This window comes from Oryzias melastigma, linkage group LG11 (genome assembly GCF_002922805.2).
Source record: "Oryzias melastigma strain HK-1 linkage group LG11, ASM292280v2, whole genome shotgun sequence".
Lineage (NCBI taxonomy): Eukaryota > Metazoa > Chordata > Actinopteri > Beloniformes > Adrianichthyidae > Oryzias > Oryzias melastigma.
Genome location: NC_050522.1, coordinates 8,305,545 through 8,320,971, shown reverse-complemented (window position 1 = coordinate 8,320,971; position 15,427 = coordinate 8,305,545). Strand labels below are relative to the sequence as shown.

The window sequence follows — 15,427 nt, the reverse complement described above, 5'->3', positions numbered from 1 at the left end:
CGCTCTTTCATACTGCTTTAAAGAAATGTTTAGGAAATTTTGAATTTTGCAAAAAGCTTTTGCATTTTCAGGTAGTGCAACTTCTCTAGTTTTAATTTGTGCATGTGTAAATTCTATTTTGTATTTTTTTTATTTCGTCATTTTTGTACTTATGCACAAAATGTAGAGTAACAAATTAAGAATTCTGCACACAGCTGTTATCATTTCAGTTTTTGTCCTCAGCCTTTTTAAATCCTGGTTTTCACTTCATACTTGTCAGATCATCTTCTCTGTTCGTCACCATTTTTGTTTCTCCAGTTTTTTTTTAAATTATGTTTTAGTTACTTTATTAAATGCTTTAAGTTCCTGTTACCAAGCCTACTGTGTTTGGGTCCTCCACCACCCTTTACTGGCACGTAAAAATCCAAAGTTACGCACAAATCAAGAATTAGACATGCACAAATCCAAACTACCCACCAATTTAAAAGTTATACACAAACAAATCCAAAGTTATGCACACAAATCTAGAATAAAGCATGCGCATATCATAAGTTACGCACAATTCCAAAGTTATGCACACAAATCAAGAACTAGGGATGCACAAATCCAAAGTTACGCATAAATCAAGAATAAAGCATGCGCATGTCCAAAGTTACGCACAAATCCAAAGTTATGCACACAAATCAAGAATTAGACAAGCAAAATTCCAAAGTTACGCACAAATTAGGAATTACGCACGCACAAATCCAAAGTTACGCGCACAAACCAAAATTTGGCTCGCAAAAATGAGGGTAAGTCTATATTCTCTCCACAGCTGCGAAACAAGCAGGGCAGTAGTTCCCGAGGAGCAGGGTTGGAGACATCTACTAAACTTGTAAACAAGTTCTTCACGTCTCCAGACGGTGGGAGCGCGGGGAGGTTCTTCTGTCGCTGTCCGTGGTCCTGAAAGCCTCGCAGACAGCTCAAGACTCGACAGACAGAAACCTTTGTTTTTGTTGACTTAGGCCCAGAATGAATGCCAAACTATTAATTTTATTGAAATAAACAAAGGGTAAATATCTCTTTAAGTGAATTAAGTTTTTAATGTAGATATAATTACGAATTTCATGAAGGGGGATTCTGGATTCTAGGGTTTTTAAACGCAAAACGAACCTTAAAAAAGGCAAGCAAGTCGTAGGAAACGCAATAAAATAGTTGAATGAAAACTTACGAGTGCCATCAAACCGTGTGGCTATGGTGTCCAGAAACGTGTTCTGTGGCGCCAATAATCCCTTCATCACAGGCATTTTCCTTGCTGATCGTGGAAGTCCCCATTAAAGTTGCCGGGAAAAGGGTGTAAGTCGTCCATATGCGTGAGCCGCTTCCTGAAGACGCCGAGGCTCTCTCTGTGAGACCAGCTCCACAGTCAACTCAGCACAAAGCCAAGCCCGAGCTGGGGACGAGGGCGCGTGATGCGCGCAGCCACGCGTCTGTCGCGCATGGGGGGAGAGGAAGAGGAAGCCCACAGGTGCAGTTCAGGTAAAACCAGCGAGCCTCTGCCAGAGATGCTGATGTTGTGGGAGCGTCTCTGCACAGCTGTCTGAACGGCATCTGAGACTACAGTGAGTTTCTCACCCAGGAGACAAAGAAACTTGCTTTGTGTGTCCTCCCTATCCCTCTGTGCTTCTATATAAGTCTTTCTCTTTGCAGATTTGCATTATAAAACAAGGTAGAGAATGCATCCTTTGCAATCTAGGAAACTGAAAAGAGATGGGGAAACACAAAAGAGATTGACCCACTATACCCGAACAAAGGTAAATGACAGAAAAGCAGAGAGCAACTGCAAGTATGCAGAATAATCAACAAATACGTGAATCACAGTCATTTATTTGGTAAATTAATGCGCACTTTGTCTCAGAGCAACCAGAAAAGATGACAATAGATGCACGATTGTTTAGAAAACAAGATTTTAGCGCCATCTAGTGGTATTTTGTTTCATTTTATGTTGTATCATTTAAAGAAAGGGTGTCAAATTAAAACGCACAAGGAGTCAAAATCCAAAACACACCTTAGGTCGCGGGCTGAACAGGATAAACATTTATTGAACACTATAAAACTAAATGTTTAAAACTTTAAAAACTTAACTTTTAACATATAAGAGCTAGAATGCTAAAATGCTAAATGCTAGAATGAATGCTGTAAGCTGGCCGCTAAAGATGCTAATGCTGATAGCTGAAAATCCTGAAGTTAATAACTAAAAACACTGAAGCTGATAGTTGAAAACACTGAAACTAATAAATTAATAAATAAATAAATAATAGCTTAACTTTAAAATAGCCTAAAAACTGATACAAACCCTAAAGTAGCCAAAACAGCTAGCGTGTAAATAGCTAAACTCCAAAATATATAAAAATATCTTAGCAAATGCCAAAAAAGCTAGCAGAATACCAATTTTTAAAACCATAACTTTTTAAATAAAAAGGCAGGAATATTATTCCACAATAAATCGATTTAAAGCTTAATAATTTTCAATATTTTACTCTCCATAAAAATATATTTAGTCAAATTACAAGGTAGAAATGAGCGCAAGATACATCAGGCTATTAATAACAATAGAATAAAATGATCTGGAAGGCTGGATACAGTTACTTGGCGAGCTGGGTCTGGCCCCTGGGCCTTGGCTTTGACACGTGTGATTTAAAGTATAAAGGTGAAAACCAAATAAAAAGTGTGTTCACACAAAACATATTTCAAAAGTTTTTTTTTTTTTGTTAGTTTGTTTTTTTGAATTTATGTATTTGTTTAATGTCGCCGTAACAGAAATACATCTTCATAGTGCACTATGTTCTAATTGCATATTTATTGATTATTTCAAAAGCTTTCCATCAAATTCTGTTTTTATTTTCTGCTAATTTTATATTTTCTTGAACTTTGAACATGCAAGCGCTTCTTTTTACTCTGCTGCCCTCTTGTGGAGACAATGTCTTACTACAACTTAATCGCATGAAACTGCTTTTTTTAATTTCTTCCAGAAATCAGCACTTGCAAAAGACTTACAAGACACACTTCACACATAACATATTTCAAAAGTTTCATTTTTTTGTGTAGCAAGTGTAAACTGATGTGTCTCTTTCTCTCTGAATTTATATAGTTGTTTAATTTCACCTTAGCAGGAATAAATCTTTGTAGTGCAATACGTTCTAATTGCACATTTAGTGTTTATTTCAAAATCTTTCCGACATATTTGTTTTTTATTTCATGCTAATTTTGAGTTTTCTTGAACTTTGAACAAGCGCATCTTTTTTACTTTGCCACCCTCTTGTGGAAACTATGTCTTACTACAAGTTCATTGCATGAAATGACGTTGCTTTTTCAGAAACTGCTTACTTTTTTTTCTTCAGAAATGAGCATTAAAATATTAAAAATGCTTATATTGAGAGTAAGAAGCACCAAAGTATGTTGTTAGACTTTCATTTGATAATAAAGTCCGATTTTTGTAACATTTAGTTAAAAAATAATAATAATCTGTGGGGAAAAAATGCTGAAACAAAATAAAAATATTCACATAAAATTTGCATTTTCAAGGGTTTGAGGGTTTTTAAAATAAATATTTCAGATTTCCTCCTGATGAATCCTTCCGGCCTTCAGCATAAAGCCCACAGCGGTTCCTGCTCCATTAGACTGAGAGCGCTGAAAGCAGGCCCTCCTCACTGTTAACAATCCATTAGATTGCTTTGTTAATACACATATTGCCTCACCATGTGAATTATTTTATTCTTTACTTGTTTTATTTTGTGTGTCATGATAAATATTCAGAGGATGCTGTTGTTCAGACTTCTTTCCTCCTCTTTATAGTAGCATCCCTTCAGGTGGTATAAATGACCTTCAGTTTGACATTAATAAATCCATATTAAGTTTATTAATGAAGTTGACATCTAATCATCTAATAATGAATTGGATTAATTAGTAATATTTTTCCTTCCTGTTTAAGGATGGTGCCCTCAGGATATTTTTTATTAAGTTTGAATGTATTAAAGTTAACAGATTTGATTATTATTGTGATAGAATATTCTCACTTATTTGACTTTTGCATTGAAACCTAACAGATTTCCGCTCAAAGCATAAACTGTGCAATAACAAACATTTTTATTTCCTCTTTGTCCGGTCCAGCAGCTGAGCAAACAGAAGCGTTTTGGTTTGGACACATTTTATTGTTACAATTGGGGTTCTGTTGACAAACCAGGTGTGTGTTTGCATTAAACTAGTTTTGAAACTAAACAGTTTTATTTAAGCTATTTTTGGTTCAGAGAATTGAGAGAAAATACAGTTATTTTGGAATCAAGATGTTTTTAAACCCTTTGATGAAATCAACAAAATAATATTTTACACTATCATTTCTTTATGACATATAGTATCAATCATGACACATATTTTCATAGTTTTTTTTATGAAAAACAAAGTTAGTTTAAGATGCAAAATGAGTTTTATGGTGGGGTAAAAAGCACCTGGTTTACCCACTGTCTTAAATTTGATCCCTACATTTTTAACATGGTGTAACTGTTCGGAAAAAAAGTAATTATTAACAAATGTCACATTCTTTCAAAACAAAAGTAGACGTTTAAAAAAATAAATAACAATAGATTAATTATTCTCATCGTAAAAGTTTGAAAATTAACAAAACAAAACAAACAGATTCAAGAATCCAGCCTCGAGTCCAAGAATCAAACATCCAGTCCAAGAATTCGGCATCCAGTCCAAGAATCAAACATCCAGTCCAAGAATTCGGCATCCAGTCCAAGAATCCAGCCTTGAGTCCAAGAATCCTGCATCCAGTCCATGAATCCAGCCTTGAGTCCAAGAATCCTGCATCCAGTCCATGAATCCAGCCTTGAGTCCAAGAATCTGGCATCCAGTCCAAGAATCCAGCATCCAGTCCAAGAATCTGGCATCCAGTCCAAGAATCCAGCATCCAGTCCAAGAATCCGGCATCCAGTCCAAGAATCCGGCATCCGGTCCAAGAATAAGGTATCTAGTGCAAAAATCCCGCATCCAGTCCAAGAATCCCCCATCCAGTCCAAGAATCCCGCATCCAGTCCAAGAATCCAGCATCCAGTCCAAGAATCCCGCATCCAGTCCAAGAATCCTGCATCTAGTCCAAGAATTCTGCATCCAGTCCAAGAATCCCGCATCCAGTCCAAGAATCCCGCATCCAGTCCAAGAATTCGGCATCCAGTCCATGAACCCAGCATCAAGTCCAAGAATCCAGCCTTGAGTCCAAGAATCCTGCATCCAGTCCACGAATCAGGTATCCAGTCCAAGAATCCAGCATCCAGTCCAAGAATCCAGCATCCAGTCCAAGAATCCCGTATCTAGTCCAATAATCCAGTATCCAGTCCAAGAATCTGGCATCCAGTCAAAGAGTCCAGAATCCGATCCAAGAATCCAGTCCAAGAATCTGGCATCCTGTCCAAAAATTCAGCCTTGAGTCCAAGAATCCAGTCGAAGAATCCAGAATCCAGTCCAAGGCTCTTCATGTCTGAAGTTTCTCCTTAAGGGCCTGAGGACCCTTCACCACTGTTCCAGAGACCTCCTAACAGTATCCCAGGCAGTGCTCCAGGATGGTAGTGAGAAAATAAACCCCCTAAATAATCCCCCTTTTAACACGGAGACACAGAAAAATGCTATGTCCCTGACCCACGGGAAGAGGACAAGAGTGGTGTCACATAAAGAATAACAATGTTCTGAACCAGAGGGGTCGTAGTACATTGCAGCTTTAATGAGCTGTCAGGTATAAAACATAAGAGTGAACAGGCAATTCACAGTAAAGAATATAAACAACAAAAGGGTCTGACACAAAGACAAGGAGAACAACACAAAACAAAAATAAACTCACACAATCCTCAAACACTGATACAAGACACAGTCTCAAGACAAACAGGATAAGAGGTTAGGAAGCAGTCACAGAAGGCAGGATGACCACTAAATCCAGTTTGACCAAAGTCGCCATCTTGATAGGTCGTCATAGACGTCACGAGTGTGACTTATGGAAAGAGGGTCTATGTCCCACTACAGCTCCCAGCTGGACACCTACATAAATCACTTTGACTGACCGGTGTCTGAACTTGTTGAGATACTTGACTGAGATGTGCCTGAAAGGAGGATTAGAAATAAATGTCCTGTTAAAGCCTGAATCACGCCCTTTGACAGAACTGCAACCTGTTTAAGGTGTACCCCACTTTTGAACAAATGAGAATAAAGCGGTTTAGAACATGGATGGAAAGTTTCGTTTTGAAATCCTCTAGTTGGTTTCAGACTCTTTATTTCAAAGATACTTTATCAGCTACATCGTTTTCCAAATAATGGTACAATTTAAACCCATAAAAATGCAATTACAATGTAATAAAAAATAAGGCATTAACAAATATATTTGTATTTATTTGCTTTGTTTAAATAGAGAAATGATGCATGAAAAGGTCTTCAAGGAATACTTTTGTTGTAAATATATTCAGAGTTTGAGGAGCTTTGATGGCTGGACTTTCCATTTAAGACGATTCTGCTTTACTTATCTTGAAATAAATCCAGGCCTACGTGGTTAAAATGCAAAAGCTGGTTTGCAGAGTGTGATAACTGTATAGTTCAGGAAGGTTTCGTGTAGTTAATGTAAGGGTGGGGGAGCCCATTCATGAGACTGGATTTAGCATATTGCCTCAAAACATTTAGATTTTGAGAAATATAACAGATTAACTTAAAGATAGTCTTATAAAATAAAAGTCAGTGTTGGATTACTTAAAAATTATTTTCAGGTAAAGTTTATGACTTTTTATAGATATTTTTTAAGACTGGTGGTCATCAAATGACGTTCTAACATATGATTGAACTGTAAAGATTTTACCGTCAGCATTTTATTTAAGTTAAGTCCATTAAGTGTAACGAAAACAGGAAAAAGCATAGAAATTTGTTAGTTCAAATCACAGCTGGTTTCTTTCCCTAATTTAAGAAGGAGTAAAATGCTTTAAGTTGCATTTGTACTATTTTGTGGTATAGGAAGTAAATCTACAATGCAGCCCTGCTCTGGTATTTAGTCCAAACAAGTATTAATATCCTTTTTTTAGTCCTGTGTGAGTTCTGCTTTCTTGTGTTGTCTTGAAACGTGTGTACTTGAGATCAGACAGAAAAACATAAATCTGGGAAGCCATTTCCCTGCGATGCCTGCCCGTCTAACGGCAGCAGACTCACTAACCATATCATGAGTTTATAATAACCACATCACATCTGTGGCGAATGAGGTGGAATGAAACTCTAACCTAATTTGGAGAGATACACGACTGCGCAAGTAGTAGGGTGTCCCCTGAGATGGGGCTCCAATTGAGGGAGCCGTGCCCTGCACCGCTCGCATGCTCTGTGACCGTGTAATGGTCTTAATTATCATTTAGCATGCCAGCCTCATCGACGAAGTACTGAGCCGGCGATAAAACAGCAGTTCAGGGGGTGACAGAGGGGAAACCACGTGTGCATGCAGACTTAAAGGCATACTTAGAGAATTCACTGATCCACTCGTGTGATTCTCTAAAAAAACAGCTCTGTTTACCTTATTCAGGCCTACTTTTTTGTCATGTGTGAAGATGTATTTAAAAAAGTCATTAAATGACATAGAAATAAAACGTATAACAGCATTGTTTTTTCATAAACAAATAAAAATCAGAAGTATGGAAATCCAAATCTACCTTTAGTGCTTTTGTGGCAATTGAAAGAGAAGCAGCAGCCAGGTGCTGCTAATCTAGTGCTCTTCATTAACTGATCATCATTAAGTGTGAGCCACTCTGTAAAAGTGGAGGTCTGGACAGTTTGCTGGTCTGGAGCATTCAGTTGTGCATAAACACTGCACAGAGGAGACATCAGCCATATTTGTACAAGAGCAGATGTTCCTCCTGACTGATGTGGTTTGGGTTTTAAAACTATGCCTAAACAATTTAAGAGTTTTGTAGTTAGACTGTTGGATCATGTGATTCTAAAACAAATGTGGGGAACAATCTTCATTTGTTTGATTCCACAGGTTTCAGTTACCCAGCTGAAATGTTTGAAATACTGATGAAACAGTTATAACTATGGGTGTGTACTGCAGGAGTCTGTTGCTATGATACGTATCCCGATACATATCTCACGATACTCATCTCACGATATGTCCCGGGAAATACTTCCCATGTAATGTATCAGGATACACTTCTCACGATAAGTATTGGGCTACATTTCTCACGATAAGCATTGGGCTATATATCTCATGATATGTATCAATACATATCTCACGAAACCTACATTACAATATGTATCCCGAAAAACTTACCATGATATATATGGAAATACATATCTCAAGATAAGTATTGGGCTACACATCTCCCGATACGTATCGAGATACACATCTCACGATAAGTATCGGAATACACATCTCAAGATAAGTATCGGACTACATACCTCACGATAAGTATCGGAATACACATCTCACGATAAGTATCGGACTACATATCTCACAATAAGTATCGGAATACACATCTCACGATATGTATCAGACTACATATCTCACAATAAGTATCGGAATAAACATCTCAAGAAAAGTATTGGGCTACACATCTCACGATACGTATCGGAATACACATCTCACGATACGTATCGGAATACACATCTCACGAAAAGTATCTGGCTACACATCTCACGATACGTATCGGAATACACATCTCACGAAAAGTATCTGGCTACACATCTCACGAAAAGTATCTGGCTACACATCTCACAATATGTATCTGGCTACACATCTCACGATAAGTATCGGAGTGCACATCTCACGATAAGTATCGGACTACATATCTCACGATAAGTATCGGAATACACATCTCAAGAAAAGTATCTGGCTACACATCTCACAATTTGTATTCGGATACACATCACAAGATATGTGTCTCAATACATATCGTGAGATGTGTATTGTGCGATATGTTTCATGATATGTATCTCACAATATGATGCATATCCTGATATGTAATACCAGAACAAGTTTTTACTTTTTTTTAGGGTAGAAAATTCTACCTGCACATCAATACGTCTTTCACTGTAATAAAATTTGTAAAATTCATTGTATTTAATGATCATGATATCAAGCACTGCAACTGTATCATATATATACAAGTTGCCTTTACCCAAGCAAATTCATGCTGCTTTTCTTTTGGCAAATTAAGAAAGTATTTTTTTTAAAGGGAACAGACAACATTCTCTGATTTCCGCAACAAAATATTTTTCAGTAGAAGGAAAAAACAAACAGAAAATTTAACATAATCTGGTTCTTGCGAGATCTTCTTGGTGTTTTGGTCCGGTGTAGATCTGCTCTAAGAGGCTCAGTGTTCTGCGCTGCCAACTAGTGGAAAGTGGAAAACAAAAGTAGGACGCTTACGCTCATAAATAATTAATTAAATATCGCCATGTCAATTTCTTGTAAATTGATACAAAACTGGCCAACTTTGTCAACATTTTAAATCGATACAAGTATTGTGAAATGAAATATTGCGAAACATCGGCGAATCGATTTATCCACTACACCTGTAGTTATAAATTATTTGTTTTAATAGGGATTTCGAGGCTAATACATTTTCTGTCTAAACAGAACAAGCTTGAAGAACATAAAAATGAGTATATTCTAAAATTTGCAACAGTATCAAATGAGCATACATGTCGAGTATGGGGGCAGGAGATTGATAATTGGGGTTCTTTTGCAGCTTTGAGTCCTATTCGATTAGATTATAGAGCTCTTTCTTGAGCTAAATGGGAGGCCATCTGTCCTGCAGTTAGCTTGGCCAAAATGAATGCATCATTGTAAGGAAAACTAAATGTGAATGGAGAATATTCAGCTGGGTATTCCATGGCCAGAATGCCTTATGGTGTTGTGAAGGTCAGTAGTGCTGGGCTAATAGATCCAAAAATATTAATAGTTTCAATTTTTTTCAAACGTCAAACATTTTGATTTTTTGTTTGTTTCAATGTTATTTTCCCACTTTCTTCACTTTTTATTTCATTTCAGTCCATTTAATTGAAAATATTGTCCTAATTATACTTTTATGTTTATCAAGTAATTTAAAATATAGGGAAACTTACAAAAACCATTCACAGCGATTTAAAAACTTTTGAGATTTTGTGTCATATCCACCGCATTAACAAAAAATATCGATATTAGTATCAATATCGGCAATATTGACTGGTATCGGACTGATACCTAAATGCTTATTATCGCTCAGCCTTCAAAGAACAAATGATGCACACATTAATTAAACTGCCAGGCTTAGCTTGGTTCTGTAATATTACTAAACAATATTTCTCCTTTACTTTTTGGGCTTTTTGGTGCAACATTTGTCTATTACAGATCAAACTGTCCTAATATTTACCTATGATTCCCTACTAAAAATGCAATCATCTTTAGATCTATTTTTAACGTTTTTTTTTTTTTTTTTTAAATTATGCCGTTTTTAGCCAAAATTAAAAAAAAATTGAGTAGTTTTCTAAGACATACTTTCTTCAGGGTGCCAAAAGCTCATTAGAAATTTGCCTCTAAGTTGGTATGGAGTAAGCCTGCCCTCTTTCCATCAACTTTCTGCTTACACTCTCTCCCTCTAGCTGATACCTGATACCTGATATTAGTGGTGCAACAAAAATATTGGGGCTTTCCAGCCGTACAGACAGATATCAGCGCAGATGAGGAAGACAGAGACGTTCATGGATCTAGTCGTCTACAATTGGATGCGTCAGAAAGGAGAGCAGCAGTGAGCTTGTGGTTTGCTGTAGTAGCTTTTTAGAGTTTTTTTTTAATTTTGTGTCTGCTACTGACTCATAAAGAAATATTCAGAAATTAAATTTTGAGTTGAGTTTTCTATATATATAATATATCCTCAATTTTTAGAAAAACACAGTTTTCATCAGAATAGCTCTTTAAAGGCGTTATGCAGACTAGATAATGTTTCGGAAATAGAAGATATTGCACTTTCTTTAACTTTAAATTTCCAAAACTCACAGCAACATACCCAGAGGTGGAAGTGGGATGATGCAAAGACACATATTTCCACCCAGCTGAGTGACAACTCTCTCTGAATTAGTCACGATGAGTTACGTCTAACCAGCCGTGACTCGTTCTGGCTGGGGAGATAGCTAATTCACTTTGTTTAATTAGTCAAAAGTAGTACAGCAGAGGCTGCTCCATCTCCCCTATCGCTCACTTTCACTTCTCAGGATCCAAACAGATAGGTGCCTGTAGCAAAGACCTAAAATCACGCAGGTGTTGTGAGTCTCTAAGTCGTATCTTGCAGAACTGTGTTCACTCCAACACCACTCTTACTGTAAATAGAACTCCTTGCTCTTAGCCTTAAGAGATCTTCACAAAGTTCAACGTTTGAAGATCGTAGTTCGAGTCTGATTCTTTTTTTTAGTTTAATTTCAAACTGCAATTTAGCTGCAAAAAGTCCTACAAAAAGTTGAACGATTGCTTTATTAACTACGGTCCTTAAGACGATCGACTACATTTTAATTATTTCGGTCATCCGCTGTGGTAGACATGATGATAAGTGTAGGCAAGAAGAGTTCCTCTCCAGACACACAGGCACCGTGTGACAATATAACTGTTATACTACCCCAACAAACTGAAATAAATATATAGGGCAGGGTTCTGCAACCTTCAACAGTTAAAGAGCTATTCTGGAGGATTTCTTACTGACAACATCCCAGGAGGAGCCAAAAAGTCTTATTCCACCCTTTAGAAAAAAAGACACCGATTTGTTTTTATGGTATTGTTTTTTTATGGTACTACGATGATAAATACAAAATACATTAAAATTTTTAAGCATCAATAAAAAAGAAACATAGAGAGAAAATCACATTTTTTTCAAAATATGAATTAGTTTTTAATTCTTTAGACTTTTTTTCAAAATAAAAGACATCCTGTGCAACATAAAAAATGTAGTAGTAGGTAGTGAAATGACAGTAGATGACAAATAAATACATAACACAAAGCCACAGTTTGTGGAGCATCTCAACCAGAAATTCATAAATCTAAATAAAAATAAATAAACCAGAGCTAATAAAGTTACCCCTATCATGTTTGTTTTATAATTATTATCCTTGTGTGAATTCTGGTTGTATGTACCGACGTCAGAATGATTTTCTGTGGTTAAAAAGCACTCAAACGTCAGGCAAAATGTTTCAGTTTTGGTAAACTATTAAGCCAAACTGCTGGATGGATTGTTGGGGCATTATGGGTAGTGTAGTCGTTAAACTGTTTGTGAAAGAGTTGAAAAAGATTTGACTTTTATGGCTTTTTTTGTGCTTAATAAACCTATAAGATAAACCAAAAATATGTTAATTTTTCAGATTAAAAATATAGTATTTTTCCTTAAGCAGAGAGCCTCAATGGAGAGGTTAAGGAACTGCAAGTTGCAGACCCCTGATATGGGGCATTAAATTATTAAATCAATGTGTCATTAATTATTTAAAGTTGGAGATAAATAAATAAAATTGGAAATTAATAAATACATTTTTAAATATATGTGGTATTAGAATATTAAAATAACCATTAAAAAGCACATTTGAATTTTTCATGACAAATTTAATTATTTCACGGTCCAGTATTGGCTGGAAGGAACCCATTCAAATAAATATATTTGATATAAAATTACTAAATAATTGTGTCATTAATTATTTAAATACATTGGAAATCAATATATAAATGTTTAAATATAATGAGAAAATAGCTATACAAAATTTTCATGACATATTTAATTATTTAATGGTCCAGCGTGGTGTAATGAGGTTTACGGCAGGCCAGAGCAATGGAGATGATCTGAGTTAGCCCCGCCCACTCAGTTTGATGGAACAGCTTGACAGATAACCTAAGAATGAAATGCTGCAAACCGGACCATGAAATTGTTAAATAAAACATGAGATAAATACATTCTTTAAATAAATTTAAATTAATGAAATATAGGCACATTTAAGTACAATTTTAATTATTTTTTTTATTATTTAATTATTTATTTCTTTTGATCAGGGTATAGATTTAACTTTATATTTTTGCAAACCAAACATCTTCGCCCCAATTTTTGATCCTCTTTGAGGATTCCTCCTCAAATTCACCATTGAAAACACACTCAGAACACCTTCACACACATTTAGCTCATCCCTCATTTCAATATTGTATTTTATTTATATTTTGCTCTACTTTTATCCTATTTCCAGATGCCAGTTGAAAGCTCACGTCTATGTTTTGCATTTTCTCATTGCATTACCTTTACGTCCAGTAATCCTGCTTGTTTGACCTCATTTTATTTATTAAATATTCAAAGGACGACTTTGTTCAGATTTCATTATTTCTTTTTGGAGGTGAAGTCACTTCAAAGGGAACGAACGACCTGAGGTTGAGAGACTGATAAATTGATTATTACTCCATTGATTAGAAGTAACAGCTGATCATTAATAGGTAATGTTTTTATCCTACATTACGTAGGCGGTGCCATGAGGAGAACTTTATTCAATTTCCAGTCTAATAAAGTCAATAATTTTCATACAACTTTGGGGCAGAATATTTCATATTAATCTTTTTCATACTACATAAGTTAAAAAATAATAATAAAGTTGTCTTGCTTTTTGAGTTTTATTGAGTTTAACACCTAAAGTTGCTTCCAGCTATGAAAAAAATAGCCTGTTTTTTTTTTTTAAGTAGATTTTACATTTAGGTCATTTTAGAGGTTTGTCGCATATTTGAGACAATAGGCAATACAGGGTTAAAGACACACTCAGATGAAAATTGGGTTTTTAATGTGTTCTGGTGACATTTTTCTAATTATAGAGGACATTTATTGATAAAATTAAGCTCAATTAAATGTCTGAGTATGTCTATTATTATTATTATGTCTTTATTCAAAAAATTGGGAATCAGGAGTAGACCCAAAAAAAGGCTCTTGGAAAAAGATCTAAATTTGATGTAAAAAGTACATTGGGCGGGCAACAAGCCCACCCCATTCTGGTGCACCGAGTTGTGTAGACGACCACCAGAGGTGTCAGAATCCAGACCTCGAGGGCCAGTTTTTAACATAGCATGTAAACCAGGGGTGTCCGTGTCCGCCCCGCCAGATGTTTTAATCCGGCCCAGTCATGGAGAGAAAAAAATATATAAGGATGTTAAAAAAAAAAGCAAGTTTCTGGCCCATTCCTGTGGTAAGTTATGGGTCTTGATCGCAATGCGCAATTCCACCACTAGGGGGAGCAAAGGAAATACAAGACTGGCATAACAAGAGATCAAGAAATAAACATAACAATATAATAATACGTGATTAGGCTATATGAGGCAATTTTTACAACTAAGAAAAAAAAAGAAACATATTAAAGCCACAGATAACAAGTTAACCAGAGGTTATTTTGTTACTGGTCCGGCCCACTTTAGATCCGATGTGTTAAATGGTCGCTGAACCAAAATGAGTTTGACACCCCTTATGTAAACAGAGAGCTCTTGTAACAGGGAGGAGAATGGGGCGGTTGCGCAACACCAACAGTCCTGCCAACAACTCAGAAGCAAACTTCTAATGGACAACTGCCGCTCTGCAGAAACTATGTCCATATAAACGACACAGATTTTTAAAAAAATTGGCTTAAAAGGCATCATCCTAATTAAAAGGCCACTGAGAATGCTTTGAAAATAGGGGAGGGGCTACTGAGCTCCAAAAGCCACGCCCCCTCAGAGGAGATTTTGAAACAGACTTGAAAAATTTGCATTTAGGTTATGAGATTTTGGTTCAAACCTTCACTTAAACACTACTGGAAACGTTTTTTTATTTATTTAAAAAAATGGTCATGAAGGGACTTTAAGTGTCTGGTTTTCAATTCTTCGGTGTCAGGTCATCAGCTCGGCTGCGTCACCTTTTTGTTTTGTCTTGTTCCTGCATTTTGGTTCCTAACACCACCAGTTCCTGACACATGGTTTCTGTTTCTCCTCCATTTCTTTTCCATGTCACGTTTTATTTCTTCTTTTTTTGTCATGTTTTAACCTCATTATATTGAATTAAGCTTCCATCCACAATCTTGGTCTCCGGCTGCAGTGCTAATCTGTAGTCTATTGAATTTGAAGAAGTTGTATTCGGTTTCATTATCCACTTTTGGGTAATTCAAATATCATAATCCTATTATGCGCTTAACCTATTAGTGCATTTTGAAGTGAATAAAAACTAAATGAAATAATGTCCACATACCAACAGAGAAGTAATATTTTGATTTCAGCCTAAAAACTTGATTAAAGTGAAAACTGTCATTTTAAACGGGTTATGTGCGCTCAGAAGTTAATAGAATTCAGACACCTTGTCCTGCTTCCACTTTGTTGCCATAGAGCTCCAATACCCTAAAGACAATAACAAGCGCGCACACAGCATGCGGCAGAACGTAATAAATAGATTTA

General features: G+C 36.1%; 1 protein-coding gene across 1 annotated transcript in view; it reads right to left on the bottom strand.

The window, feature by feature from the left end:
• Positions 1 to 1,975, bottom strand: part of kcnh8 (potassium voltage-gated channel, subfamily H (eag-related), member 8) — a 90,925-nt gene extending 88,950 nt beyond the window's left edge. Inside the window, exon 1 of the mRNA XM_024293420.2 lies at positions 1,190 to 1,975. Within this exon, the coding sequence (XP_024149188.1) occupies positions 1,190 to 1,265 (76 nt within the window). The 5' untranslated portion in view covers positions 1,266 to 1,975. The remainder of the gene's footprint in view (positions 1 to 1,189) is intronic.
• Between the last annotated feature and the right edge of the window lie 13,452 nt (positions 1,976 to 15,427).